Source organism: Trichoderma virens (genome assembly GCF_000170995.1).
Source record: "Trichoderma virens Gv29-8 chromosome Unknown TRIVIscaffold_2, whole genome shotgun sequence".
Taxonomy (NCBI): Eukaryota; Fungi; Ascomycota; class Sordariomycetes; order Hypocreales; family Hypocreaceae; genus Trichoderma; species Trichoderma virens.
The window spans coordinates 2,448,852-2,476,554 of NW_014013747.1; the positions used below are offsets into that span (position 1 = coordinate 2,448,852).

General features: G+C 52.3%; 8 protein-coding genes across 8 annotated transcripts; 5 read left to right on the top strand and 3 right to left on the bottom strand.

Moving 5' to 3' along the window:
* Positions 1 to 4,094: 4,094 nt before the first annotated feature.
* On the top strand, positions 4,095 to 7,812 carry TRIVIDRAFT_50211 (uncharacterized protein; the record flags this gene model as incomplete). Its single annotated transcript, XM_014105392.1, has 2 exons — positions 4,095 to 4,670; positions 4,723 to 7,812. The coding sequence occupies 2 exons, from the start codon at positions 4,095 to 4,097 to the stop codon at positions 7,810 to 7,812; spliced, it is 3,666 nt and encodes a 1,221-aa protein (XP_013960867.1).
* Positions 7,813 to 13,322: 5,510 nt separating this feature from the next.
* On the top strand, positions 13,323 to 15,311 carry TRIVIDRAFT_77925 (uncharacterized protein; the record flags this gene model as incomplete). Its single annotated transcript, XM_014105393.1, has 3 exons — positions 13,323 to 14,052; positions 14,118 to 14,802; positions 14,887 to 15,311. 3 exons carry the CDS (start codon positions 13,465 to 13,467, stop codon positions 15,132 to 15,134), a joined length of 1,521 nt encoding a protein of 506 aa, XP_013960868.1.
* Positions 15,312 to 16,054: 743 nt separating this feature from the next.
* TRIVIDRAFT_198036 (uncharacterized protein) lies at positions 16,055 to 16,507 on the bottom strand (the record flags this gene model as incomplete). The annotated part of the gene is made up of 1 exon (XM_014105394.1): positions 16,055 to 16,507. The coding sequence occupies one exon, from the start codon at positions 16,505 to 16,507 to the stop codon at positions 16,055 to 16,057; it is 453 nt and encodes a 150-aa protein (XP_013960869.1).
* A 448-nt stretch (positions 16,508 to 16,955) lies between these two features.
* Positions 16,956 to 19,130, top strand: TRIVIDRAFT_188924 (uncharacterized protein; the record flags this gene model as incomplete). Its single annotated transcript, XM_014105395.1, has 2 exons — positions 16,956 to 18,915; positions 18,964 to 19,130. The coding sequence occupies 2 exons, from the start codon at positions 16,956 to 16,958 to the stop codon at positions 19,128 to 19,130; spliced, it is 2,127 nt and encodes a 708-aa protein (XP_013960870.1).
* An 895-nt stretch (positions 19,131 to 20,025) lies between these two features.
* TRIVIDRAFT_77929 (uncharacterized protein) lies at positions 20,026 to 22,711 on the top strand (the record flags this gene model as incomplete). Its single annotated transcript, XM_014105396.1, has 6 exons — positions 20,026 to 20,073; positions 20,184 to 20,271; positions 20,336 to 20,406; positions 20,474 to 20,706; positions 20,783 to 21,695; positions 21,757 to 22,711. The coding sequence occupies 6 exons, from the start codon at positions 20,026 to 20,028 to the stop codon at positions 22,558 to 22,560; spliced, it is 2,157 nt and encodes a 718-aa protein (XP_013960871.1).
* A 55-nt stretch (positions 22,712 to 22,766) lies between these two features.
* TRIVIDRAFT_50104 (uncharacterized protein) lies at positions 22,767 to 23,609 on the bottom strand (the record flags this gene model as incomplete). Its single annotated transcript, XM_014105397.1, has 1 exon — positions 22,767 to 23,609. One exon carries the CDS (start codon positions 23,607 to 23,609, stop codon positions 22,767 to 22,769), a length of 843 nt encoding a protein of 280 aa, XP_013960872.1.
* A 551-nt stretch (positions 23,610 to 24,160) lies between these two features.
* TRIVIDRAFT_59156 (uncharacterized protein) lies at positions 24,161 to 25,306 on the top strand (the record flags this gene model as incomplete). Its single annotated transcript, XM_014105398.1, has 2 exons — positions 24,161 to 24,304; positions 24,383 to 25,306. 2 exons carry the CDS (start codon positions 24,161 to 24,163, stop codon positions 25,304 to 25,306), a joined length of 1,068 nt encoding a protein of 355 aa, XP_013960873.1.
* Positions 25,307 to 25,397: 91 nt separating this feature from the next.
* Positions 25,398 to 27,382, bottom strand: TRIVIDRAFT_229456 (uncharacterized protein; the record flags this gene model as incomplete). Its single annotated transcript, XM_014105399.1, has 5 exons — positions 25,398 to 26,044; positions 26,135 to 26,784; positions 26,912 to 26,962; positions 27,056 to 27,065; positions 27,269 to 27,382. The coding sequence occupies 5 exons, from the start codon at positions 27,380 to 27,382 to the stop codon at positions 25,595 to 25,597; spliced, it is 1,275 nt and encodes a 424-aa protein (XP_013960874.1).
* Positions 27,383 to 27,703: the final 321 nt, after the last annotated feature.

Below are 27,703 nucleotides of genomic sequence, written 5' to 3' on the forward strand. Positions count from 1 at the left end.
GGAGCAGCTAGGTAGGTGTTTGTGTGCACCAGTCAGCATTTACCAAGGTCTGGAGTCAGATTTCCCTACCGCGTAACGCACATTGCGGGCAATGCGGAGCGTCAAGTGCAGGTATCTGATGTTGGCGATTTGAGGAGAAGCAATGGTATATCCTACCTGGCCTCGGTCACGCCGTCAACTTAATGAATTCCAAGGTCTGAGAAATGAGATGAAAAATACAGCAGGCACTAAACCATTGCCGACAGCACGAGAAGAGAGGAAATCAACACACCTTGGTAATTACTGTAACATTCTTCGTATCGTACAGGTACTGTAGAGGCATTCGACCTCCACACTGAATGCTTCCACGAGTCCTGCACGTGGATTAGGTCAGGGACACCACAGCCAAGATATGAGACGTTAGTGCCTCTGGTTTGACCCTGAAGCCGTTCGCTTCTGAATAGCCATGGGCCTGCCCCGCCCAGAAGCAGGGTATGTGAAATTTAGGCAGGGCCGACTATGGCTCTGGACAGCCGCAATGGGTTAAGGTGAACCCAAAGCCGGAAATAGGTATGATGGGGAAAACAGAACAGGAAATGAGAAGAATCTAAGCGGGCGGGGCGGCGTTTTGGCCGTCGGACTAGCCCACCAAGTGAGGCGTGTGTCATGAGCTTTCGCCTAGCCCATATGTACGAGTACTCGTTTGTGGGAGAGCTGAGGCGATGTCGTCACATCTAGGGAGAGGAAGGATCTGCCATGGAATGATGAATGATACATGACAAATGTCATATCAGATTTGCCCTGGTACGGTAGTATGCAGTATAGTAGTACCTTCAAAAGGACCTCTGCAAAGCATGCCGATAATACCGACATCTAGACTCTTGTTCGAGGGGAAAGTCCAGTCCGGGTGGCATTAGGGGTCGTTAATCTTAGTGGACGTCTAGCATCCCGGGATATCGGGATGAGCTTCTCCCCGTTGTTGGTGAATAGAGATCTCCATGTTTGGTGTAGTACGGTATGCGTGACATAGCAAAAGGCCGCTACGCTGGCGAATGAACCTAGAATACTGGGGATGGCACAGCTTGGTCAGAAAAAGCACTGCGATGAATCATAAATCAGACATTTGGGCTGACATGATGATCAGGTGCCTTGAAATCCGCTTACTCGTACTTTCAGATGCTCGATTTGCCCTTTGGACTTTCAATATCCAATGTAATAGTAGTACCCCTTCTCACACACGGAAGAGATAAGGACAAGCAAATCATATTGTATGCGGCTCAGTTGTCCCAAAGCATGTGTGTGGCTGGGGGTGAACCACATGAACGGGATGTCCTTGTATGCACAAGGCTGGTTCATGTTAGTTGAAACAGCCACCCGAATAAATATGTCACTTTCTTTTTTTCTTCTCCCAAATCCAAAAAGAGAGAAGCCCGTCTCTTGATTAGCTTGCTGGACTCCCCACAGCTTGTTCTATTATATCCCCACCACAATTGACGTTTGCCCGAACGGTGGTGGCTGACATGGACGAAGGAGATGGATGCATCTCCATGTTGTACTAGCAGTACTACGAACTCGTAATATCATCATTGATGGATATTTTTGACAGGAAAAAGTGATATATATCAAATGCCACTAGCGGTGATGGGTATGTAAGTGATTTGAAATACGATACGAAGCCGCACTCGTTTCTTCGAGGCGAAGAGTACAGTGTACCGGAACCACGGCTTCTCGAATGGCGGCCTCTTCAGTTACTGTGCGCAAAACTAATGAGACAGAGGCGCAGTAAAAGGGAGGGAATATTGTCGTCAAGGGGCCGCTTCCAAAGCTGTCCAAGCAATTCCAGGAGGTTTTCAATGGCGTCCGGTTTTCAGACTTTTGACCAATACCTCCCTGCAGCATCAAAGTGATAGCAATGGCCGGGTCGTCTTGGGTGTGTCGTGGCGCAGTACGGAGTACTACTTGTACAAGTAAGCTTCTCTGTTGGTGGTCATCAGGGTCGATGAAGGTGCCCTAGAGGCGCGCGGAGCACTTTTAGGGAGGATACACGTCAGACCAACTCCAACTCCAACATCATCTGAGCGTTCATCTGGCATCGACGAATTGCGGAGAGCAGAGCAAGGCAACAGAGCGAACTGCCTTCCATGACGCGGAGGCGCCGTATTACGGCAATCAGTTGGCCAATTTGGGTCTCAGTTTGGCCTGACCGTTGCACCCGTCGCCTCGGGACACAATGACATCTAGTTGCTGGTGCTACGGAGCACTCGAGAGCATGGGCCGCAGCCGGGGCCACTTTGTGATGCCGGAGGAGACGTCTGCATAACCCCTGCGTCCATCCCTGCTCATGTCCTTGGCAGTCCACTAGAAGCCCCTGCGGATTGTCCTCTTAGCGTAGGCGCTTGGCAGTTCCCCTTGCCCCGGAGCCATCCAGCTAGGCCTTCCTGTCACTTTATCACCCTGGCGAGGGACTTGAGCATTTGGTGATGAAGGCAGTATCAGACATGTACTGTGCTGGTATCTAGGGGCGTGGATACGAGTTGACAGCACACGCCTTTGAAGGTGATGGGATTGACCAAGGGGCGAGTGATTGGTGGCAAGGCGGAACAAGAACACCTGGGTGGGTAGAACAAGTCCCAGTGGTTGCTCGAACAGCTTTTCCAGGACGGTTGGCGCCAGATGCGGTCCAATTCAATAACAGCAGCCTCCCCAGACAAGAGACGCTTGTCTGACCCTTTTCTCTCTCGATTCGCGCCTGCGCCTGGCCTTGGACATCCTCGACGCTGCCCAGTTGCAAAGCACCCACAAGTATTGGACGAATATCTGTGATACTGTAGTGGGCGACGAAGAAAGCGGCCAATCGAACCAGCCAGCTAGCCGCCGGCACCTCGACAACAGACACGCGCCAATCAACAGCCAGCGATACCTTGACGAAGTGCGAAGTCGGACAGCCAGACAAAGTGCACGATAATTTCGAGACTCCAGCACGAGGCATCTAGAGTGGAAAGAAGAAAAAAAAAAAAGGGCTGAACCCGCCGCAGCGTCTTGGGCTCATTTTCCACCCTCTCAGGCCATCCCCCCCCTTCTCGCCTGGAGCAAAGAACGCTGCCAGCCCCCCAAAAGCAAAAGGCCAGGGAGCACCTGAGCCAGCCAAGACACCCTGTTCGCGCGCTCCCGACTCGGATCGCCGCCTTGCATGTCGAGCGCATTCCGATTCCACCACCACTGATCTGGCCGTCAGCACCGAATTCTGCTCTGCAACGAACCGCTCGACTCGGCTGACGCATGCCCATTGCGGCGTCAATCGCATTGAATCTCCTGTAAGTCCGCTAGCTCTAGCTCAGCCCTGCCGCTATTTTGCATCCCCAGCCCGCCTCCAAGCATCAGCACGGGATAATTGCTGCGTAAGGCGGGCGACAAGATCGCAGAGTGGCCCTTGAGCTGCTGCCCGCCTCCGCCATTCCCGTCGCCTTCGTGTGTTGTCACGGAAGCTGCCGGGCGAATTGTTGTTCATTCCTCGGCTCCGCTTCCCGCCTCTCACGGCCTCCTTTCATTCCAGACTCGGCCCCAGCACTGTTTCCTACGCAACAGAGTCAACGATCGCCGAGGCATGGTGCGATTTTGCTGATGACTCAGGGCAGTCTACCAGATACCAGATACCAGATACGATACCAAGCAGAACTCTAGATTTGGGGAGCAGCAGGAGCAGCCCTAAGCACTTGCTCACCTCTCTTCTCCTTTCTCCATTCTCCCGTGACATACCTACTAGGTAGATACAGTACAGGCCATCGCAGTTTTGGATTTCGCCACGACAACATCCCGATTACTCCAACAAGCAACCAAGCATCATCCCTTTGTCTTCCACACCAAGATCTTCCCCCCTTTTAATACGCCAGAGCACGATTTGTGGGGGACGACCGGGAACACCATCTGTTTGCCGCCGCTGCACCACCCCGTCACGCGACAGAGACGACTTCCACCGCCTAAGCCATTGGATATTCATTGTGATTATTCCGAAATCGACGCCAGCCCAATCGCATCTGATATTGCTTGCTGGATCTGGACTGAAAAGACTTGCCATCCGATGACCTGAACAACTACTAGTGTCCTTGGCCTTCCTAATGCTGAGCGACAATCGAATGCGAGCGAGCCTCCAGGTCGCTCCCCTGGAGCTCACCAAATCTCGGCCTGAAGAGACCCGCGATGGCTCTTCTTCACACGACCAGACGCCCAAAGGCGAATCAAACTTGGACATTTCACATCTTGGCTCGCAAATGACTCCACCTGTTACTCCCTATGGCTCTCAGGAGGATCTATCCTCTCGGCCAGAGTCCCATATGCCGCCTGTCTTCCACAACTTCCTCCGCGCGTTTTATCCCTTTGAGCCAACTATCGCAATGACCGATTCTAGCGTAACCCTGCCACTGGACGAGGGAGACGTTGTCCTGGTACACTCAATCCACACCAACGGCTGGGCAGATGGAACACTGCTGGCGTCAGGCGCAAGAGGATGGCTTCCAACCAACTACTGCGAAGCGTACGAGCCTGAGGAAATGCGGAATCTCTTAAAAGCGTTGCTAAATTTTTGGGATCTACTACGGATTACGACCATTGACGAGGGACACATGTTCCAGAGTCAAGATTTTATGAAGGGTCTGATCGGTGGAGTACGATATCTGCTGGTAAGTAGTCTTACTGTTACTGTTCCCCCCCTTTGGCGATGGCGTACAATTAATATTTTCCGTGTAGGAACGTACTCAGTGCCTAAATCGAGAGTCCACTCTCGTCGAGCGATGCGAACCTCTACGGAGATGTCGCAAGTCGCTTCTCTCAGAACTTTCCTCGCTCGTGAAAACAGCGAAGCGACTCCAAGAACTTCAACGGGTGGCATTGGATTTCCCCGAAGAGATTAACGATGTCGTAGATCAAATGATATTGAAGGCGTTCAAAATCGTCACCAAGGGAGTGCGATTTCTCGATGTTATGGACGAAGATAAGCGAGCTCACGCTTTATTAACGACGACTCTGGCTCCAGTGATTGAGGAAACGTGTGTTCCACCAACGCCTCCCGCCGAAAGGGCCGTGTTTAGCGAGCGGACACAAACGGCTACGGATGACCGTGCTTCTGCCACTGCAACTGTTGGAGATGCTGCCTCTCTTGCATCCACAGAGACAAGCAGCCTCTCTCGACCGGCCCAAAGTAGCCGCTGGAGCAAGCGGCTATCGTCCCTAAGCGCCCAGGTTGGCACTAATTCCCGTCGACACTCTCAAGTTAGCATGAACCGCTTGTCCGCGAATATGGCCCATCGGCTATCGCTGGCTGGACCATCACCACTTTCCCGCCCTCATCATTTAGTGTCTGAGCGTCTCAGCAAAAGCCATGATACTTTCCTCTCCCACCTTGGCTCATTTATCGGACGCCTGCACTTGCAATCTCAGTCGCGGCCTGAGCTTGCAACTTCTATCAAGCTGTCTGCCATCTCTGGAGGAGAACTCCTGGCCGTTGTCGATGCGGTTTCTACGCAAAGCAGCTCCATGATTGGCGCATTGGTATCGTCAAGGGAATCCTTGCTTGAGCGTATCCATGAGCTTGTGTTTGCTGCTCAAGATACTCTGGCGAATGCGGAAACAGAGGGAGCAGATATCATAATGCCACAGGATAACAACATTATGCTAATGTCGGCGACAAGCTGCGTGCGAGCAGCCGGTGAATGCGTTGCCTTGACGAAGGGCGTGATCGAGAGGACAGGAGACTTTGAACTCGAGTCTGATGGTAATGCTCTGCAATTAGACTTGAGTGTTCTCGATGCCACGGCAACACGGTCGAGGACACCATCAGTGGCGGAGAAGTCAGAGGTAGCCAGCGTTACCGGGTCCGCTCATACCACGAGTGACTCGATGAGCTCTTCCGCCAGGCGGCCAAGTGTAGCAGCACTTGACAAGCCGCTACCTCGAGTCCCTGAAAGCCAGCCCGACGAAGAGTCCACCCCACAGAATCAATCTCCCAAGACGTCTCGGCCCTCGTCAGCAACGGAAGAAGGTGTATCTAGTCCGGCCTCTTCTGCCACATCCGTTGGGAGAACACTCCCGCATCTACCAAAGCTTACTACTACTCCTATGCCCAAGGATCATCAGACCACAATCGACGGCAGCTCTGCCCGGGAGCAGGACCCCCATTCCTCCTTTGATAGCATGGCTGGTTCTAGTGCTGGGAGCAGCACAACATACATGAGCAGAGACTCAGAAGTTAGTCTCGTGTCTCAGACTTCAACACGCGCCACTACCCCCGATCATACAATGGTTCCCCGGAGCCAGCCATCTATATCTGAACTGAGCACTACGGGAAGCTCCACCCACTCCATCCACACCGAGGAAACTGAGGATGTTGAATCAAAGCTATTAATGAAGACGTATGCACATGAGCTAATTTTCAATAAAGAAGGCCAAGTTACAGGCGGTACGCTGCCGGCATTGGTCGAACGGTTGACCACACATGAGGCCACCCCTGATGCTACATTCGTCTCAACTTTCTTTCTGACTTTCAGGCTCTTTTGCAGCCCTATCCAGCTGACGGAGGCGCTTATCGATCGATTCGAATACGCGGAGGAATCACCGCAAACCTCAGGCCCCGTCCGTCTGCGAGTATATAATGCTTTCAAGGGCTGGCTTGAGTCTCATTGGCGTGATAACGCTGACCGCGAAGCACTGGCAATCATTATTCCCTTCGCAGAGGATCGCCTCAATGCCGTTTTGCCATCTGCTGGCTCCCGGCTCCTGGAACTGGCGAATCGTGTGTCGGGCGAAGGCGCGCTGGTGCCCCGGCTTGTCTCTTCTATGGGCAAGACAAACACAGCCATCGGCCAATATGTGCCCGCAGATCTTCCTCTTCCCTCCCCCATCATTTCCAAGAGTCAGCAAAACTTGCTGCAGTCCTTCAAGGCTGGGGGCACCTTGCCAACAATATTGGACTTTGATCCACAAGAGCTCGCTCGTCAATTGACCATTATGCAGATGAACATTTTCCGCTCCATCTTACCCGAAGAGCTTCTGGCCTCTCAGTGGATGAAGAAGGGCGGAGTGAATGCTCCCAACGTCAAGGCCATGTCATCCTTATCTACCGACCTATCAAACATGGTTTCTGAAACAATCCTTCAACATACAGAACTCAAGAAGCGTGCGGCTGTCATCAAGCAGTGGATTAAAATTGCACAGCAATTGCTAGAGCTCCACAATTACGATGGCCTGATTTCCATCATCTGCATCCTCAATGGCAGCACCATTACTCGCTTGCGCAAAACTTGGGATACGATATCACAGAAGCGGAAAGACAGCCTCCGTCATTTACAGGACATTGTAGAGCCGTCGCAGAATAACAAAATTCTCCGCACCAAGCTGCATGATCACGTTCCTCCCTGCCTGCCTTTTCTAGGCATGTACCTGACCGACTTGACTTTTGTTGATGCTGGCAACGCGTCGACGAAGCAAGTAGCTGAGGAAGACGGTGCAGAGGGCCTGACGGTTGTTAACTTTGACAAACACACGCGGACAGCCAAGATCATCGGCGAGCTTCAGCGGTTTCAGATGCCTTACCGTTTGGCAGACCTACCTGATATGCAGGAATGGCTATCGGCGCAATTTCAGCTCATCCGCGAGGGAGACCAAGGGAATGTTCAAATAGCATATTATCGAAAAAGCCTTTTGCTGGAGCCTCGCGAATCATCATCAGTGAAGCGAGACTCCGAACCACCGGCTGCAGCCGCGACACCGGCAGCTCCTTCTGCTCGAACGGATCTTTTTGGTTGGATGACGCGCAGCGGGCAGAGCTCGACGCCATCATAACTCTGTCTTGTCCTCACTCCCCTCCCTTCCCCTGAATCCTGATTGACTATCGGGGGATGACATTTTCCAAGCTCTACATACCCCCCGCGCACTTATATATCGCTACTTACATTTGATTTCGATACCCTATCGTTTTTTTTTTTTTTTTTTTTTTTTTTTTTGGTTATGTTCTGTTTAATCCTTGAAATGCAAATACTCGACCTTTGGGTTTTGTTTAGCATTGCAACTCCTATCTATCTGAGCGACTATATTTCCGTTTTGGCGAAAGCGAGCAAACGAAAAGGGCCCTTATAACGGTATTAAGGGCTTCGCCTTAGACAATGTCCTCTGAGGATATGACCGTCTCCGTTTACCTCGCAAACGGGGCTTATTGAATACGAGAGAGTTGCGGAGATATGTTATTTCGCTCTTAATGCCTCGTTATATGATATAATTTCTTGTTTTTCTTCTATTCGGTCGTTGGGACGGGGTGGTGGTAACGGAGTTTGTGACTACTTTTCGTTTTATATCGGGTGGCACGGGCGTTGGAACACAAAAGGGCCTAATTTTTGGAGCAACTCCGATTGATTGAGATGATACATGATCTGTCCTTTTTTTGCGAATTATTGGGAAGAAGTGCGGGACGCGAACATGCTAAAGCGGTCAAGGGATGGCGTCACGAAAGGATGAGGCGGGCTGTGGGCATGAAAGGTTTTGCGTACATGGAGTTAGAATCTGTATCGGATGGCAAATTAAACCAAAGGTAGAGAAGAGAAACGAAATTTGAATTCATGTTAGTAAACAGACAAGAGGAGAGATGAAAGAACCCGCGTTGAAGATTACTAGCCACTGCAGTACTAGCCAAGACCTTGGTAGTATCATCTCGGCCGCTTAAGCATATGTCACGAGGGAAAGAGGCGGCGCTGAGATGGCGATGCACATGAAAGATGTAACCTGATGCACGTGGCGAACATGGAAAACGCATGGCCATGTAAGTAAAGATGGTGGGATGGAACATGCTTTGGTCAAGGAGAAATGACGTGGAGATGGAGATGGAGACGGAGATGGAGACGGAGACGTGTCGAAAGCTTGGCCACATGTAAGCCTTATCTGCGTCGCTCCGGGGTATCGTCTTCGGCTTAGACCCGGGCCTCGGAAGCTAAAGCTGACGGTGAAGAGGGAGCACAGACGCCGGAAGAAAGGAATCAAACGTGTGAGACTGGTGCCGAGACCGTTGGGAGGAAGTTAAGTAACGTGCTGGAACGGTAGTGGAACCTGGGATTGTTGCTTTTGGAGTTGGTAAGTACTCGTAAGTTGGCAAGGGGAGTGAGTGCTCGAGATAAGCTGAGGATCAGGAGAAGAGTAGGTAGAGATGTTCAATGCATTGATACTTTATTCGCTATCTACTAGGTACCTATGGTTGTTCTATCTTGTGGGCCGATGGAGACAACTATCGCAGCGTTTACGAGTGGTTTGCTATTATCTCCTGTCCAATATCAGCTGGATAGTGCTTGGAGATTTACATGTAGGTAATCAATGGTGGTGGCACGTTCAGTTGAGGTGGCGTTTACGTAATGTATCAACTATGGCCTTGTGTCTGTTGGTGCTCAAGGCGGATGTAACATTTCTCTAGAGCCAAGGCAGGCTATGGGCTAGATCCATGCGGCAAACCAAACGGAGTACGGAGAGGGTGTCCAGGTCAGTAGATTCCATGTTAGATAAAGTTGACGGCTACCGGAGCGGCCATGTACAGCAGGTACGTACTTGTACTTGTCCAGACCAGCACGGATAGCGCCAACAGCCTTGTACATGTCATCTTCCAACGGGCACTACTATACCTTGTGTACTAGGTGCTACTGTACAGTATAGGTATAGAGGTAAATCATGAGCCACACTACACGATAACCGTACTGTAGCGCGTGCATGTGTAGGATCCCTTTCCCTGGCTCGGAGATGCAGAGCTTGCACGTTAGAACATGGGAGGTGGGTGGCGCTGGGAGGTGGGTATTGCAACACCAAATCGCGACTAGTTCGAGTTCTGGGAGGTTGTTGAAGAGGCGGTTTGAAGGAGGAGATTGATGCCTAAGGAAGAAGAGAGGAAAAGATTGGATGCAAAGTTTTGGATCGAGTGTTACTGTAATGATTTGCGGTCTGCTGAGTTGGCGATGCATCAGCCTACCAAGGTACATCTTCATTCTTGGTACTCCAATTCACTACTACATCCAACTATGGCTACTCGTACGACTGCAACTTTCTCCGTACGTACAGTATGTACATTGGTATGGGGATAGCTGGGGCCCCGCGATAGCACTGAGTGCGGAGGTCCTGCAATCCTTTGATGGCCCCAAGGCTTTGGATTAGTTGATACAGTATGACTGTCACGAGCCAGCTTCTGGTGCAGCGATGCCCAACAGGAGGGGGGCAAATCTCCCTCGCTTGCATGCGCTGCATATCCTTGTAACATTGGCTTGTCACTGACAGGAGGCACACCTCTAGCGTTTTCTGGCGACCGAGCTGAGGATGGGTTTCTGATCGTGGAGCAAGATCTCGGATTCATGTCGTTCGAAATTACGGATCACAGAAGTTCGGTTTGGAAGCCATAAAATTAGTCAGCTGAGCCGGCACGGGCTCCCCCTGTGACTAAATGGATGATGGAGGACGGGACGAGGAAACGTTACATGGATGGTCTAGACCCAACCAACCAACTCGGAACTTTAAAAACGATCTCCATTGCGTTGTGCCGCAGAATGTCAATTGGCGTTCGGCTTCTCGCAGGCGGGTGACCCGTTACGCTTGCCAAGCGTCCTGTGGCGGCGTTGGTGCGATCGAGAAGCGCCAGAGGAAGGATTTTGGAGGCTTTGCTTTGGGCGATGCCAGAACACTCCAACGCCTTGGACTAGCCCACCGTCGTAGTGCCGTATGGCAACAGGTAACGGCGCGGTATGCGTGCATGCATGTCCCCGACACGAGAACAATGGGGAGCAGTTTGTGGGTTTCTCACCCGCTGTGGATGTTCTGATAACCGGAGAAGAAGCGACAGCCCCAATTGTGCCCTGAATCAGGCTGCAGTCTCTATCATGTGGGTAGCCTCTCTTCTCTACTTTTTTTTTTCTGCCGAAGCGCGCCCCGCCCCGGACCTTTTTCCCTCCTCAGGTGCAGTTCTCTGGAGCTTGGGCACGGCACATCTGGAAAAAGAACCAAGGATCGCGGACAGGTCAGTCACCCAGCCGCTAATGCTCTTTTGGGGGCGGTGGCGGACGCCTCGATCTGGGTCAAGACGCTGTAGACCAACCAGCTGCTGTGGCCATTCGGGCCTTCGTCCGCGAGCTGACAAGAGCCTTGGGCTGTGAGGCAAGGGTGCAAGAGGTTATTATTTTCCCCGGAACATTGTCTGATGGCTGGTGCCCCCTTCAGCTTACCCGTGCATCGGATGGCAAGATACGAAGAGCAACCGCCGATACGGGGAGGAAGGGATTCATACTGTAGCGTGGCGTGCCTGAGAGACGCCGGGGGACCTCGCCAACGACACCGTTCTTTGGGAGGCCACAGCCCAGAACCGGCGAGAAGCGGGATAGAATAATACTCATACTTTATTCGGAAATGGCTGCTCGTAATTTGTACACTGCCTCAACTGGGCATAGGGTGGAATCCGGGGGTTGGCGATGCAGAAAACGCTTCAACCGAAACTGCGACGCCACCAGCAATGCCGTTAGCCATGCCACCACACCCTCCGCCAGAAACCCAAAATCCTTCAAATCTATTACGGAGTAAAGGGAGGACCCCTCAGGACGTTCCCTTGCTCGGCAACTCGGGTCGTGCCCCAAGGGTGCAGGTCTGCATCTGCTGCTAGCACGCATTGGTCGCAAGGGCGTCTTTTCGCGGAATCACAACAACCTCACTGCAGGAAAAGCAATATCAGACGCGACATGGGTTGCATTGCTTCTGGGCCAATGTACTCGTATGGTGCCCATAGTGCTGTTGAATCCAACAGCGGCGTCCAATCTCCAGAAATTGCCAAGGTTGCTACTCGTATCTGCCACCTATGTCTGCCTGCCTGCCTACGGAGTACTGTAAGCACATATCGGTGCTCCGTATTGGTGCCTCTGTATTGGTGCCTCTGCGACAACCCTCTTCCCCTCGGACAATCGTTACGTTCCTTATTCCTATTCCTACAAACGAAATATCCCTATCTCTCTCATGAGAATCGGCTCACTGGCATTTTGTCAAGTCTCGTGCTGTTGTGGCGGCATTGCCGAGTGGCGCCGCTCCACCTCACGGATCCTCGCTCATCAAAATGTACTTGTAGCGTGGCCGTGGACCAGACCCTGCTCCGTATACATTCCCTTTTTGTCTTGTGACGGACGACTTTTTTTTCCGCCTGAGATACGGAGTAGACGCAGGCCGCCTGTTCGCCTTGCCTAACCGTCGCTTCGTATCATGCCATCCGTCTGCTGTCAGAGGCGTGGGTGATGCCCTATCTTTGATATCAGCGCCTCGTGATTTGGCACGTATTCCTTCCGAGGTCGGGAAAAGAGCATCTATTCTTAGCCAAATGTCGTGTTTGTCGGTCAAAAACACAAAACCACATGCCAATCAATTAGTGCCTTGTCTCGTATCTGGCTAGCGACAGCCGCACGGCTGTTGCTCTAGCAGGAAAGCTTGTTGGCAATGCCTCTCTTCTGGTCGCCTTCGTTAGCCAAGCGTTTCGCTTCTGGCTCTGGCTAGGCTTCCCGTTTCCCCAGCGCCATCTTTGCTATCTCCTCGTCTTCGTCCGTACTCGTAAGTCGTACTACCTGTACCACCTGTACTACCGGCCTGTACGAACACTAGTCAGCGCCCTTCCCACATTCCTGATTGTCACGTAGCTTCTTATCCACCTCGTTACTTACCAAGGCTCGGCGGCGCAGGCTTTTGCGCATTGGGCCGCTCTTCTCTTGGCTGCTACCAACGCCCCGGGATCCACGTTGTATGCGCTTGTACGAGGCTACTAAGGTTGCGGAGCAGCAAAGTAGGTACCGTGTTGCTTTTGCTGCCGCCGCTACTGGTCGTGGTGCATTTCGACTCCTATCTCGTACAGGTACCGCAGTACGGGGTATACACACCGTGATCCGCGTGCCGGAATCCTGCTCCTCTGCTTGTACTTGTACGAGTACAGAGTACTACCTGGACGAGTCTGCTGGTGATTGTGGTGTGACTGCGGCCCTTGATCCCCAGCCTGTCTCCGCACCAACCTAGCGCTCGCCGTCCATCCGTCCATCCACTTGGCACCTGGTACTGTAATAGAAAGTGGTTGCTGGAGGGCTAGTTAAGCAACCTTGACTTTGTTTGTACCATCCCCTGGAGCAATTGGGATCCATGGGGTAGCCCTGCCGATACTACCCTCTAAGCGTTGCCCGTCAGATCTGCGCGACCTTCATATATCATCAGGTCCCCTGGATTCATTTCCGGATCTTCTGTTTGAGCCTTCTTCTTCACTATCCGCTCCCAATTGTCGCCTTCGTTCCACGGCCTCGGACTCTCCCGTTGGAACCCGCGCCCTCAGACAGAACGCTCTGTTCCCCATTGAGCGTTACCTCTACTGAGCATTCATCAGTACGAGGCTTCGACAACTAAAGAAAATTTCTTTCCATCATTCCGGGATATCAATTCGGAAAGCGGAGCAAATCCTTCACCATGTCTGATGAGAAGCACGCTGCGGAGGCAGCTCCGGAGGTCGCCCCCGTCGACTCCTATGCCGACGCTCAGAACAACGCCGAGTTTCACGACCGGCCTCCCGGGTGGATTTACAAGGGCTACAAGATCTTCGGCCGGGAGGTCTACTACGCCTCCCCCAGAGTCCAGCTTGTGCTGGTCGCCCTCGTGTGTTTCCTCTGCCCTGGCATGTACAACTCCTTGTCTGGTCTGGGAGGTGGTGGCCAAGTCGACCCCACGGCCCAGGATCACTCCAGTGTCGCCCTTTACAGCACCTTCGCCGTCGTTGGTTTCTTCTCTGGTACTTTTGCCAACCGTCTTGGTCTTCGTCTTACTCTTGGTTTTGGTGGTCTCGGATACTGCATCTACAGCGCCTCTTTCCTCAGTTACAACCACAACAAGAACATCGGCTTTGTCATCTTCGCTGGTGCCTTCCTCGGTGTTTGCGCTGGTCTTCTCTGGACCGCCCAGGGTGCCGTCATGATGTCCTACCCCCCTGAGGACAAGAAGGGCCGCTACATTTCCACCTTCTGGATTATTTTCAACCTGGGTGCCGTCATTGGCTCTCTGGTACGTGCTTTATCTGATTTTCTTGACTTGAATCATCACTGTGATGCTAACTTTTGCGTTTGCAGATTCCTCTGGCCCAGAACATCAACAGCCACAGTGGCACTGTCAGCGATGGCACCTATGCTGCCTTCATCGTTCTCATGTTCCTTGGCTTGATCCTCTGCTTCTTCCTCCTGGATGCTAGCAAGGTCATCCGTGAAGATGGCACCAAGATTGTCCTGATGAAGAACCCCTCATGGACGAGTGAGTTCAAGGGTCTTTGGGAGACTCTGTACAACGCTCCCTGGATCCTCCTCCTCTTCCCCATGTTCTTCGCCTCCAACATCTTCTACACCTACCAGAACAACGACATGAACGCTGCCGCCTTCAACATCCGCACCCGATCCCTCAACAACCTGCTGTACTGGCTCGCCCAGATCATTGGTGCCGTCATCAACGGTTATGCCCTGGATTACACCGGTGTCAGCCGTAGCACCCGTGCCAAGGCTTCTTTCATCTTCCTGTTCGTCCTCACCTTTGCCATCTGGGGTGGTGGTTATGCCTGGCAGAAGCAGCAGCCCACTCGTGCCGTCGTTTCCCAGCCCAACTACGAGCCCAACAAGGTTGACTGGGAGGATGGTGGCAAGCTTTTCATTGGCCCCATGTTCCTGTACTTCTTCTATGGCTTCTACGATGCTATCTGGCAGACCAACATCTACTGGTGGATGGGTTCATTGTCCAACTCTGGTCGCAAGGCTGCCAACATGGCTGGTAAGTTTTTTTTTCCTTCCTCTTTCGTCCCTCCAATCTACAAGATCTTAAAAAAAGGATACGCTCGCTGACTGGTTATAATAGGTTTCTACAAGTCTTTCCAGTCCGCCGGTGCCGCCATTTTCTGGCGCCTTGACGGTCTGGCCACCCCTTACATGACCATGTTCGCTGCCACCTGGGGTGTTCTTGCCGGATCCCTGCTTCTGGCTGCTCCCGTGGTCTTCTTCAAGATCAAGGATCACGTCTCCATTGAGGAGGATCTCAAGTTCAGTGACGGGACCATTGAGGATGTCGTTGTTGGCGCCAACAAGACTGTTGATGTTGATGTTTAAATTTACATAGGGTGGTTAATGACTCTAGGGGTTGGGTGGGGTATTGAATGATTGTGAAGCGTTCTCGAACGTTATGCTCCTGATTTAAATGATTTAATGCAAGGCTTCATACAAGCCTCCTATTCCCATATATTATATTCAATACGAATGGCACGGTATAATTGTGTAGTACCTTTTAAATAGTTTTTGCAAAATCTCCTTGTGTGATTGTGTGGTGATGATTGATCGTCTTGAGTCGCTATCGCCGTGGAGGCCGTGATCTACTGCCACAGCCTATTATAAATTGGATAGTGGGTTAAGAAGAAGAGGAAAGGCATGGTGGATGTCATGAATGAATAAGTAGGATAATTTGCGGAAGAGCACATGGTGGTAGACAGACCAGGAGCTTCGCCGGCGCGTGTTGGGCGGTTATAGTAGGGCCGGCTGCCTTTGGAGTTGCATTAACCAGCATAGGTATCTAGTTTTCTTTCACAGTACAACAGCGACAGTGAACATGACAAAGAAAGAGCATCCGCAAATTGATGGAAATATTGCACTTGAAACCAAGTCAGTGCGACGAAAGGAAGTCCTACAATCCCCCTCCGCTCATCATAGAGTGCTCAGATAGCGCCTGTGAATATTACATAAGCCCTGCTTGGCTGCTGCGCGGCTATTGATTGGACCAGAGCTCTCAACTGCTGTTGCAAGTCTTGTGCTGCCTGGTAACCTGACGATCAAGCTACCTCATTACTGTTTTACGTGCTACAAGCTCCCTTTGTGGAGTGATCAAGATACCGTGTGACGGCAAGTGGGAAATGTCCGTGATGCTCAAAGAACACGAAGCGGTCCCGTGACGTGCTGCTTGGGAGGCAACTCGACGCCATCTCGTGAGGCTATGTCGGGCATTTAGTGAGCGGGAAGCGTTGTCGGTTTGCCAAGGCTCACGCGTGGCCAGTCGATTTGTTTCTCTTTGAAATGTCACCGCCGTGGGTTTGGCACTTGTACGTCATGTTGCCGCGATAGAGTCGGTGTTTCATCTGGCCGTTGGTTGGCGGCGCTTCCTCCTCTGCATTTCTCGGTGTCCGCTGCCGACCAGACCCTGGCAAGCCTCCACGCCAGGCTTTCATGGGCGGCGCGCCAAACAAACGGCAGTCCAAGCGAGAAAGGACCCTGCTGCGGATCGGGAATGACGACTCTGGCAGATCTGAATTGGACTGGGGCTCTCGCAGGGTCTGGAGTTGTGCCTGTTGCGGCGGCATCGCGAGCTCTGACTGGCTGATGGAGACTGACTGGCGCTTAGACAGGTCCACATGCAGCATGGCAGCTACAGCCTCTCGTGTCGAATCGACGGCCTCCGGGCTGCTATTTTGAATCTCTTTGATGGGAAAAGCCATGTTTGCAGGACTGGGTGCGAATATGCGCTCGGCTTGACCTTGACCCTTGACCCTTGACCCTTGTTTGCCGAGTCGTGTGTCAGTTGCCATTCACCTCTCTGCCCCTCTTTGCAGTGAATTCTTATTGTCGTGCGTGCGTCTTATTGTTCTTAAAGGCTTTGTCCTCACGGCTCGCGGCATTGAATCATGATGGGTCAATAGCTTTATTTCCTTACGTTCAGTCTCTTTTGTCTTTTCCTTTGGTACAATCTTTTCATTTCCTTGGGCGCGCTCCTTTTACATTTCTTCTCTTCTCCATATTCTTGTTTCCTCTTCTACTACTTTCCTTCGGTTTATCTTCAGCGGCCGGCCGTATCGAGCATCACAACTTTCATTAACACTTTGAATATTATTTCTCGTATCTTTCGCTACATCACGCAATCTGCTCTTCAGCATCCATCACCCCAAGATGTCTTCTTCTCGAACAGTCGGGAATCCGCCGCAATTTCCTCATGTTCCAGAGACTCTTCGACTCGATTCGTTGGACCCATCAAGTTCCCAAAGATCCATAGAGCCGCGCGCAGATACGGCGCCATACATCACCCCCTACCTCAGTCTTCAGTCTCGTCTCTCGCAGATATGGATCAACCGATGGACTGTCCTCATTCTCATCGTGCTTGCTCGCACAATCATTCTAATAGCCCAGCTACGAGAAAATATCGCGGATGCCGAGGTACAGGCTCTTTCTGCCTGTACCAAGGTCGAAGGTGTGGGCAGTGCGATGGCTTCGATGCCCCATTATCTCTCTCAAGGAGTTAACGACCTTGTTGCCTTGGGTGTGGAAAAGAGTGTCCACGCCATGGTGGATGTGCTCGATCTTGTGATTAGCGGCGTTGAGGGCATCATTATCTTCTATATCAATTTTTTGACGGCCACATATACATGTCTCATCACTGCTATGATACATGGGACTCTTGATGTGGTCGCCAATGTCACTGCGGACGCGACAGAGGCATACAATAGTCTGATTAACGGCACCATCACCGACATTTCGAAGATCGCGAATGCCTTACAGAAGGGCATCACAAATCTGACGTCCAGCATTGAAGACTCAGTCTTTGGCGGCTTGCTTTCGGCGATCCCGAAAGTCAACTTTACGAAGCCTATCGAGGAGCTTAGACGCTTCGAGCTGAACTCTACAGATTTCGTCGGCGATGTTCAGCAGCTGAACAAAGATCTCCCCACGTTTGAGGATGTCCAAAACATGACTGAAACCGCCATCTCATACCCGTTTAATAAGCTGCGCGACGCTTTGAACGAGACTTACTCCAAATACGAGTTTAACAAGAGCTCTTTTCCTCTTGCTGAATTGAAAGAACTGACATTCTGCTCTGATAACGACTCGCTGAATCGGTTCTTCAATAACTTGCAGGAACTAGTGTCCAAGGCTCGTGTGGTGTTCATTGTTGTCTTCTCCTTGGTGGCGGTGGCCGTTATGCTTCCGATGGCCTGGATGGAGATTCGTCGCTGGCGGCAGCAGAAGGAGCATGCTAAGCTCATCAACCAGGCCGAGAAAGATCCCATGGATGTCATCTATATTGCTTCTCGGCCTTTTTCTGCCTCATACGGCATTCGATTCACCAGCAAGATGAGTCAGAAGAAGCAAATCCTCGTTCGTTGGTGCATTGCGTATGCCACTTCACCGGCCGCTTTATTCGTCCTCTCACTTGCCCTTTCTGGCTTCTTTGCATGCATTTGCCAATACATTCTTCTCAAGTCTGTGCAGAAGAAGACGCCGGCGCTAACTCAAGAAGTCGGGGCATTTGCGGAACACGTTGTCGACAGTCTGCGGAATGTTTCTGATTCCTGGGCCGCGAGCGCCAACGGAGTCATTACGGACCTTAACGACGAGATTAACAATGACCTTTTGGGCTATGTTAGCAACGCGACAGGAGCGGTGAACGATACTATTAACACGTTTGTGGACAAGATGCAGGAAGGCTTGGATTCTGCGCTTGGTGGCACCATTCTTTTGGGTCCCATCAAGACGATTCTTCACTGCGTCATTGGACTTAAGATCGAGAGTGTTCAAAAGGGGTTGACATGGGTCCACGACCACGCTCACGTTGACTTGCCTCTATTTCCCAACGATACCTTCAGCGCAGGAGCAAGCAGTTCTCTGTCTGGCGACTCGGGTATACACAGCTTCCTATCGTCACCTTCATCCGCCTCAGCCGACGAGGTCAGCGGAGCCGTCGAACACGTCACAAACTGGCTCCATAGCAACCTAGTACAGGAAGCCCTCATTTCGACCGGCATCTTCCTCGTCTATGTGATTATTGTCCTGATTGGCGTGATTCAGACCCTTGTGGGCATGACGACGCACGAGCGCGGCCGTGCTGAGGGAGGCATACGCTACCCAACGCAAGGTGACGCACACTCTAATGCACCTTCTGTGCGGTCCTCCTGGTCTCAAGACCCGCCTCCCCCGTGGGAACCAACGACTTCTTCGGCTGCTGTTGGAGGAAGCAGCTCATCGAGAGATGCGAATAACGAGAAGTTTATCTATGGTGCGAGCCCAACAAAGCCTGGTATGAGTAGCAACAATCCTTATGATGGCTTCAATGAAAAGTCTGGGTTTTAATGTATGTTGGCTCAGGGGTACTAGGGGTTGTGGAGGGGGGTTTGGAGTACGATTGGGAAAGGGGAGAGCTTATGTCTAATTATTTCTTGGAATTGTAGTAATAGCTCACGCTCGAGCTGGCTCAGCAGAGTGAAAAGAAAAGGGAGGAGAAAAGAGGAAAAGATTACTGGTACATGGCAAAGTGGTTTAGGGGCCAAAGGGGGCGGCGTCAGGGTATCTCACGCATCTTTGGTTTGGCTTTTTGGCTTCACGTTATTTTTTTTTTCATCTTTAGAGACTGGCAAAGTTGCAAAACCCAAACAAGAATCTCCCTATTGAACTTGGACCGAATTGCCGCCTGAATATGATTGAATAGCCGTCTCATCAAGCTTTTTGAGTCACACTCGACTCCGGATGTATTAGGGGATCAAGGGACAATGCGGATGGATGTCAAGAGGCGTTGATGGTGGCGACTCTGTGTCAGATGGGAATCATTCCATGTCGTACTGTAAGTAGCAATGTCATGGTAACAAATGCCAACTCCCTTATTCGTACTCCGCGTTGCAGGTATTATGTGCATATACCGGCATGTATGTACTCCGGACTTTAGTACATTGCATTGCATCGCATGTCATGGACCATCGGAATGGCATCTCGCATTTGTTGCAGGGCATTACCGCATTGGGCAAGTCCGGCTGGGCTGCAGCTGCGGGAGGCGGGGCTCATGCAGGTGCTATTTTCTTAGTGCCTGCGCAGAGGCAATTGGAGGGGCGGACCGCATTCTTCCGGAATCGGGCTGCGGCCTCAGAATTGTTTCTTAAAAACGCCAGAGGCCCGTCGGTTTCTTTCGCCACTGACCATTCGATATCGACGCAGACTTGTGTGAATTGGACGCTCGGAGCGACACAGAGACATCATGGAGGCTATCAAGCAGACTTTTCAACGCTGCAAGGCGCAGGGCCGGGTTCGTACTTGATTCTGGCATTCGCTTCAGCCCACCGCGGGGTAGCAGATGGTGGGAGCTGAGAATTGGAAGATGATGGCATTGCTGACATTGGGCTTCGCACACTGTAGCCGGCGCTGGTCACGTATGTGACTGCGGGATACCCTCGACCGGAAGACACGCCTGGAATCTTGCTGGCTATGGAGAGGGGAGGAGCCGGTGAGTTTGGATGGACGCAGGGTGATGGATTGAGTCAGAGCTGTGCTAATTTGATTCGCTTCAGATGTCCTCGAACTCGGTGCTCCCTTCACGGATCCCATTGCTGACGGACCGACCATTCAAACGGCAAACACGGTACGAAGACCTTGACGCAGCCCCAGAAAAACATATTACAGCTCTTTTCTAACAATGCACGATGCAGATTGCTCTGCAAAATGGCGTGAGCATCGAGTCGACTCTGGGCATGGTCAAGGAGGCCAGGTCTCGCGGCCTCAAGGCTCCCGTCATGCTCATGGGCTACTACAACCCCCTTCTCAGCTACGGCGAGGAGCGTCTGCTGCAGGACTGCAAGGAATCCGGTGTCAATGGCTTCATTGTCGTCGATTTGCCCCCCGAGGAGGCAGTCTCCTTCCGCAAGCTCTGCACCAAGGGACAGTAAGTTGACCTCTCTCTGTGATTTCCGTTTCCTCGTTTCATTGAAACAATTGCTAATCAAACATGATAATATCAGTCTCTCATATGTCCCCTTGATCGCTCCTGCGACCTCAGATACTCGTATGAAGATTCTTTGCCAGCTGGCGGACTCTTTCATCTACGTTGTCTCAAGACAAGGTGTTACCGGCGCTACCGGATCTCTCAGTTCCCATCTCCCTGAGCTCCTCGGCCGAGTTAAGAAGTACAGCGGCAACAAGCCGGCAGCCGTCGGCTTCGGTGTCAGCACCCACGAGCACTTCCAGAGCGTCGCCGCCATCGCCGACGGTGTTGTTGTCGGCAGTCAGATCATTACCACGATCCAGAAGGCCGCCTCTGGCCAGCACGAAGCCGACGTTGAGAACTACTGCGCCTACCTCTGCGGCCGCGATGCTCGACCTGTTTTCAAGGATGAAGTTGCTCTGGTTCAGGATGCCCCTGGCAATCAGGGCGCCAGCTCAGATTCCGTCTCCGTTAATGCAGTTGTTACTGATGTCCAAATCACGGCAGAGCAAGACAGCGCCTTGGTGGCCCAGTTGGCTGCTCTCCATGGCAAAATTCCTGAGCGATTTGGAGAGTTTGGTGGCCAGTATGTCCCTGAGAGTTTGATGGACTGCTTGTCCGAGCTTGAGGAGGGTTTCAACAAGATCAAGGACGATCCATCGTTCTGGGAGGAGTACCGATCATACTATGACTACATGGGACGACCTTCTCGTCTTCACCTGGCAGACCGTCTTACCGAGCACTGTGGCGGTGCCAACATCTGGCTCAAGCGAGAGGATCTGAACCACACCGGTAGCCACAAGATCAACAACGCCCTCGGACAGCTGCTTCTGGCTAGACGTCTGGGAAAGACCAAGATTATTGCTGAGACTGGAGCCGGCCAGCACGGTGTTGCCACTGCTACCGTGTGTGCCAAATTTGGCATGGAGTGCACAGTTTACATGGGAGCTGTAAGATTCAACCCCCCTAGTTAACACTTAAGAAAAATATCCCACTGACACTATTTAACAGGAGGATGTTCGTCGACAGGCTCTCAACGTCTTCAGAATGAGACTGCTTGGCGCCAAGGTTGTGGCTGTGGAGGCTGGAAGCAAGACTCTTCGAGATGCCGTCAACGAGGCTCTCCGTGCCTGGGTGACTGATCTCGAGACCACTCACTACATCATCGGATCTGCCATTGGACCTCACCCCTACCCTACCATTGTGAGGACCTTCCAGTCCGTGATCGGTGACGAGACCAAGAAGCAGATGCAGGAGCTGCGAGGCAAGCTCCCCGATGCCGTTGTTGCCTGTGTTGGTGGAGGCAGCAACGCCGTTGGCATGTTCTACCCCTTTGCCAATGATCCCACAGTCAAGCTTCTGGGTGTTGAGGCCGGTGGTGATGGTGTCGACACGGCCAGACATAGCGCCACCCTTACCGGTGGATCAAAGGGCGTTCTTCACGGAGTCCGAACATACGTTCTCCAGGACAAGAACGGCCAGATCATCGAGACGCACTCTGTCTCTGCTGGTCTCGACTACCCCGGTGTCGGTCCTGAGCTGAGCTCCTGGAAGGATGCTGAGCGTGCCAAGTTTATTGCTGCAACTGATGCTGAGGCTCTGATGGGCTTCAAGCTTCTCAGCCAACTGGAGGGTATTATCCCTGCGCTGGAGTCGGCTCACGGAATCTATGGTGCCATTGAGCTGGCCAAGACGATGAAGAAGGATGAGGACCTGGTCATCTGCCTTTCCGGCAGAGGAGACAAGGATGTGCAGAGCGTGGCTGAGGAGTTGCCCCGACTTGGTCCCAAGATTGGCTGGGACCTTCGCTTTTAGATGATTCAGGCAGGGGGTTTTGAGATGTTTTCTTTAGCATGAGATTGGTGGCGTAAAAGTTGTGCGCTCAGGATATCAGGCGTTTCAAAATCTTTTTATTTTCTTTCGCGTGGTTGCTTTGCTGCGGGATGGCGGGGTTTATTCTACATGATGAGTACATACATACAATGATATACAAAAAAAGTTCAAAAATATTTTAAGAGTCGTTACACTTCAATGCCTTGCTTTTCCGCTTTGACGTCTTTTGACCTTGCAGCTTCCTCAGCTCTGTCCAGCTCTCGTAACAGCAGCTCCTCCTCCTCGTCGGTCAGCTCCTGGATGCCCTCGAGATTGGCCAAGTCTTCGTCGCCCAAGACGAAAGTCTGGTCCAGGGCAGCCCTCATCTCGGCCAAGGTCGCTTGGCTGCGCAAGCTCAGAGGGCCCGGCGTAGCGTAATCCAGCGCATACTGAATAACATCGTCCCTATCCTCCAGCTCCTTAGGCTCCAGCCCCAGCGCAACCCGCTCGTCGTTGAAGCGCTGCTGGACGGCACTGCTCTGCATGAGCAGCCAGCGCAGGTTCCATCCTCCGGGGCCGAGCTCCTTGATGCGGGCGGGCTTGCTCTTGAGCAGGTAGTTTTCGATGCCGCCCTCGCGGCGGATGGTCTTGAGGACGCGCAGGGTGAGGCGGGTCTTGATGCGGGCGCCGAGGGAGGGCATGAGGAAGGTCTTGACGTGGACGTTGGGGCGCCAGAAGCGGCGGGACTTGTTGTTGTGCTTCTCGGCGACGTTGTTGCCGAAGCGGATGCGGGCGCTGCCGTAGAGGCCGTTGTTGGACTGCTTGTAGACGCGGCGCTCGCCGTAGGGGTATGGCGGGATGAGGTCGCTGGGGAGACGGTACGGCTTTACCGTCTTTGTGGGCCGGAGGGCGGTGGCTGAGAAGGCGCGGGCGGTTGAGCATGTTGTTGATGAAGGCTGGATCTGGGAGAGAGGGCGGAGAGAGGAGTATGAGGAGGTGATCCGCGAGGTTGATCTCGAAGCCGAAGCCGCAAGGGCCTTAAATGAGGGCATAGTTGACGCCATGATGGCTACTGTGAAACGGCCCCTGCTCACTGCCTGTAGGAACTGTGAAAGAAGAAGTTGCTCAGTGATCTTATACCAAGACCATTGGAGGGGTTAACAGCAACAATGGCGAGCTCAATTGGGGGCTGTATAGCAATATAAAAAAACCACCTGAGGACCCCTCCACCACTTTTTCTGGAGAATTTTGGTATGGCCTGTTTGGAGTCGCACAATGTGAGCCAAAGACGCGCAACATCTAAATGATCCGCTTCCGATGCGGCCTGGGTACAAGAGTACAAAGTCACGAGATCCCGTGGGCCGTTCGCGCGCTAAAAATTGTTCTAAGGCTGAGAGAGCTGTCAAGGTTGGTTGGTGCTAAATTGTTTTGGGCAGTGCAGCTCCTTTGTGGCTACCCCACGTTGAATTGAGTTGGGCTTCTTTTCGCGGGGTGTTTAGAGATTTGATTTCTGTGTCTTTTTTCTTCTTTTTCTGCTTTAATATTAATAATCAGAGAATCAATTCAATTGTGATTTAAATTGGTTGTTCAGCTGGTGCAGAGTATGTTCCCTCCCGTTGAGCAAAAGATCCTGCAGAGCAACCCGGAGTTTGCAAAGCTCTATCGAGTCATCACCACAGCCATCTTGAACCCGGATGGCTCGACTAAAGAGGATGACGAGGCCAAAGATCGAGCCACGGTACAAAAGGTAAGCAGCCCTCCCCCGTATTAATTGCTCTAATTCTTCAATATATCCAATATTGACACAATCCCTTTATCTTTGCAGAACCTAGACAAACACCGCCAGAAAGCTGCAAAGCACTACCTCCTAGAACGCGCCATCGCAACCGCCACGCCTCCCGAGCCAAAGTCCTCCTCATCAGCATCTACAAGACTCTCCAGAGCCAGCGAGCGTCTCCAGCAGCGACAATCTCAATCTTCAGCCGAATCCACCCCCGAAGCGCTCCTCGATCTCCTTCTCATCCTCCCCTCGTTCCTCGATGCCGTCGACACGCTCCCCCACGAATCAATCAACTTGCTGCTTTCCAGCCCTCCGCTCTCCGACTTTGAAACTCTGCTGCCCGACCTTGCAGACTTGATATCTTCGAATCTTCATGCCTCCGCCCTGGGTCTCGCTCGCTTCGCCCATCCCGCTACGAACCCTACTTACCTCCATCGTCACATCGCCTCTCTCCCAAAGGACTTTGCCGCTCTCAACGCTAGCCTGTCTGCCGCTGAAGAAGCCCTAAAAGCAGCCCGCATACGCACCGTTACATCTCTCACTAGTCTCCTTCAAACTTTCTCGGAATGTCTGACTTGCCTTGTGCGGTCTCTCGAGGCAAAGCACGGTGTCATTGCTCGTAGCCTGGAGCTTCGCGCATCGGATATTTCGCTTGAGGCGCAGCGCGCGGAGAAGCAGGCCGAGCAGACCATGTGGAAGCTTCGAAAAGAGGTATACACGCCGGAGAGCATATCCGCACTGCAGCATTATGTCACTCATTTGAAAGATGCAAACGCACGCATCACGGAAAGGGCCCGGAAGCTGCAGGCCGATTTAGAAGCTCATGATGAGCATTCTCGTAGTGAGACGACGGAAGACGACGATGATGATAGGTCATCCAGAGGCGTGCCCCCATTGTACAAAGATGTTGGGAAGCGCGTGGAAGAGGCCAAGAGAGATATGGACCGATTACGACTTCATGATTTATGATGAGAAACTTGTTCATCTTTATTAGACTTACTTAGCGTGCATAGTGTTTTCTGTTTTTAGATTCAAGGCCTTGAAAAAGGCATAGAAGAGGCAAGGGTAGAATGTGTTCATCAGAGACATTCCTTCATCATATTGTTACATCAACTATACAACACAGTGAACTGGCAGCTAAATCAACGCCAATTTTGTTTTTCCTGATTGAATAAGGCCCTCTAGCAGTCCTAAAACAATTCGATGGCTCTCCTCTTTATTCCAACCTTTCTAATGTAATTTTTCCCCTTCACTTCCTTAACCCTTGACCTTGAAGATGGCCTCGGCCAGACGGCCAACGTTGGCAGTGGTGATGCCGGCAACGGAGATACGGCCGTCCTTGGTGGCGTAGACGGAGTACTCCTTGGCCAGCTTCTCCATCTCCTCGGCGTTCAAGCCAGTGTAGGCGAACATGCCGATCTGGCTGGTGATGTGGGACCAGTCATGCTTGGAGCCGAGCTTCTCGAGGTTCTCCTTGAGCAGGGCGCGCATGGTGATGATTCGGTCGGCCATCTCCTTGACCTCACCGAGCCACTGGCTGTACAACTTGGGGTTGCTCAGAACCTCGGAGGCGATGCGAGCACCGTGGATGGGAGGGTTGGAGTACAGAGGTCGGATGAGGATCTTGAGCTGGGAATCAACACGCTTCTTCTCAGCAGCATCGGCGGTAGTCAGGGAGAAGGCACCAACACGCTCTCCGTAGAGACCCTAAAACAACACAGTAACAAATTAGTATAGGGTTACATGCTAGACACCGTGCGATGGAAGGATATAAAAGGTGGCCTGTATGATGCTTACCATGTTCTTGGCGAATGACTGGCAGAGAGCAATGTCGTGGCCCTGCTCGACAAAGTATCGAACAGCAAAGGCATCACGGTCAGTGTCACCGCTGGCAAATCCCTGGTAGGCCATGTCGAAGAAGGCAAAGTGGTTCTGCTCCTTGACGACCTTGGAGATCTCCTTCCACTGCTCAGGGGTGGGGTCGACACCGGTAGGGTTGTGGGCGCAAGCGTGGAACAGGAAGACACTGCCCAGGGGAGCAGCCTTGAGATCGGCGACCAGGCCGTCAAAGTCAAGGCCAATGGTGTCCTTGTTGTAGTAGCGGTAGGTCTCGACCTTGAGGCCGGCATCGCTGAAGACAGCCTTGTGGTTGGCCCACGAGGGGTTGGGGATGAAGATCTTCTTGTCGCCAGAGTACCAGCGCTGGAGGAAAGCAGCACCAAGACGCAGGGCACCGGTACCGGAGATGGTCTGAGAAATGGCAACACGGTCGAGGACGTCCTGGTTGGGGCCGTAGGCGAGCTTAGCAGCCAGGGGAGGGAACTCGGGGACACCAGTGATGCCGGCGTACTCCTTGTTCAGCTTGTCGTCGATGATCTTCTTCTCAGCCTCACGGACGGAGGGGAGGACGTAGGGCTTGCCAGCATCATCACGGTATGCGCCAACACCTAAAATCATGCAATGATTGTGGTTAGCCGGCGTTACCGTATATCAGAGAAGCTCAACCCAGGGGAGCGCATTTGAATTGGTGGGGTTTCTAGCAATCCGCTCGAGAGTGCGAAAGGGTCGTCGTACCGAGGTTGATCTTCTTCTCGAACTTGTCGGCCTTGAAAGCTTCGGTAATGCCTGAAAAGAAGTCGAGTTAGTTGGGCTGAACCCTAATTTGGGTGTTTTGAGTCTACCATAGAGGTAGTAGACGTCAGGGAAGAGTGAGCGTACCAAGAATAGCCTATATACAGGTGAAGGGGGGTGTCTGTTAGCTTATAGAATTCAACTGTGATATATGTAGGCGTAGGTGGTGTAAATGAGGGTATACATATTGGTCTCTGGTGGTGTCGAGACCCAATGATCCCGTCCGTGATTAACTTACATCCTGCACCCAATGGTCAGCTAGAGTCACCGCAAACAGCACCAGAATTGCTTCAAGCTTACAGGAGGGCCCTGGGGCACGTTGATCCAGGTAGACAGAGCAGCGCGGCTGGCGAAGCTCAAGGTGGTAGGGCGCAGAGCAGCTCGCCTGCTCGCAACTCGGAGAGTGGACAGCATGATTTCCGCGGGGGGGAGGAGTCTGAGGCGGGGGTGGACAGAGGGGAGAAGAGAGAGCAAAAGAGACTGCGACAGGAGCAGTATAAAATAGAGGGCAATTGGGTATCCCGCAAGGTCCAAGGCTCAGGTCAAGCTGCTCAGTCAAGGAGAGGCCAAGAGGTGGTTGTAGTCAGACCGGAAAAAGGTACAGTCAGAACTTCGGAGGTGGTTCGATGTCGCTGGGCTTCTGGGGAAAATTCTGGTGGGGCGCCTTCTGCGGTTGGCTTAGTGACCTCGGAACCACAGGCACCGCTAAGTGGAAACGGGGAAGAGGAGTGAAAA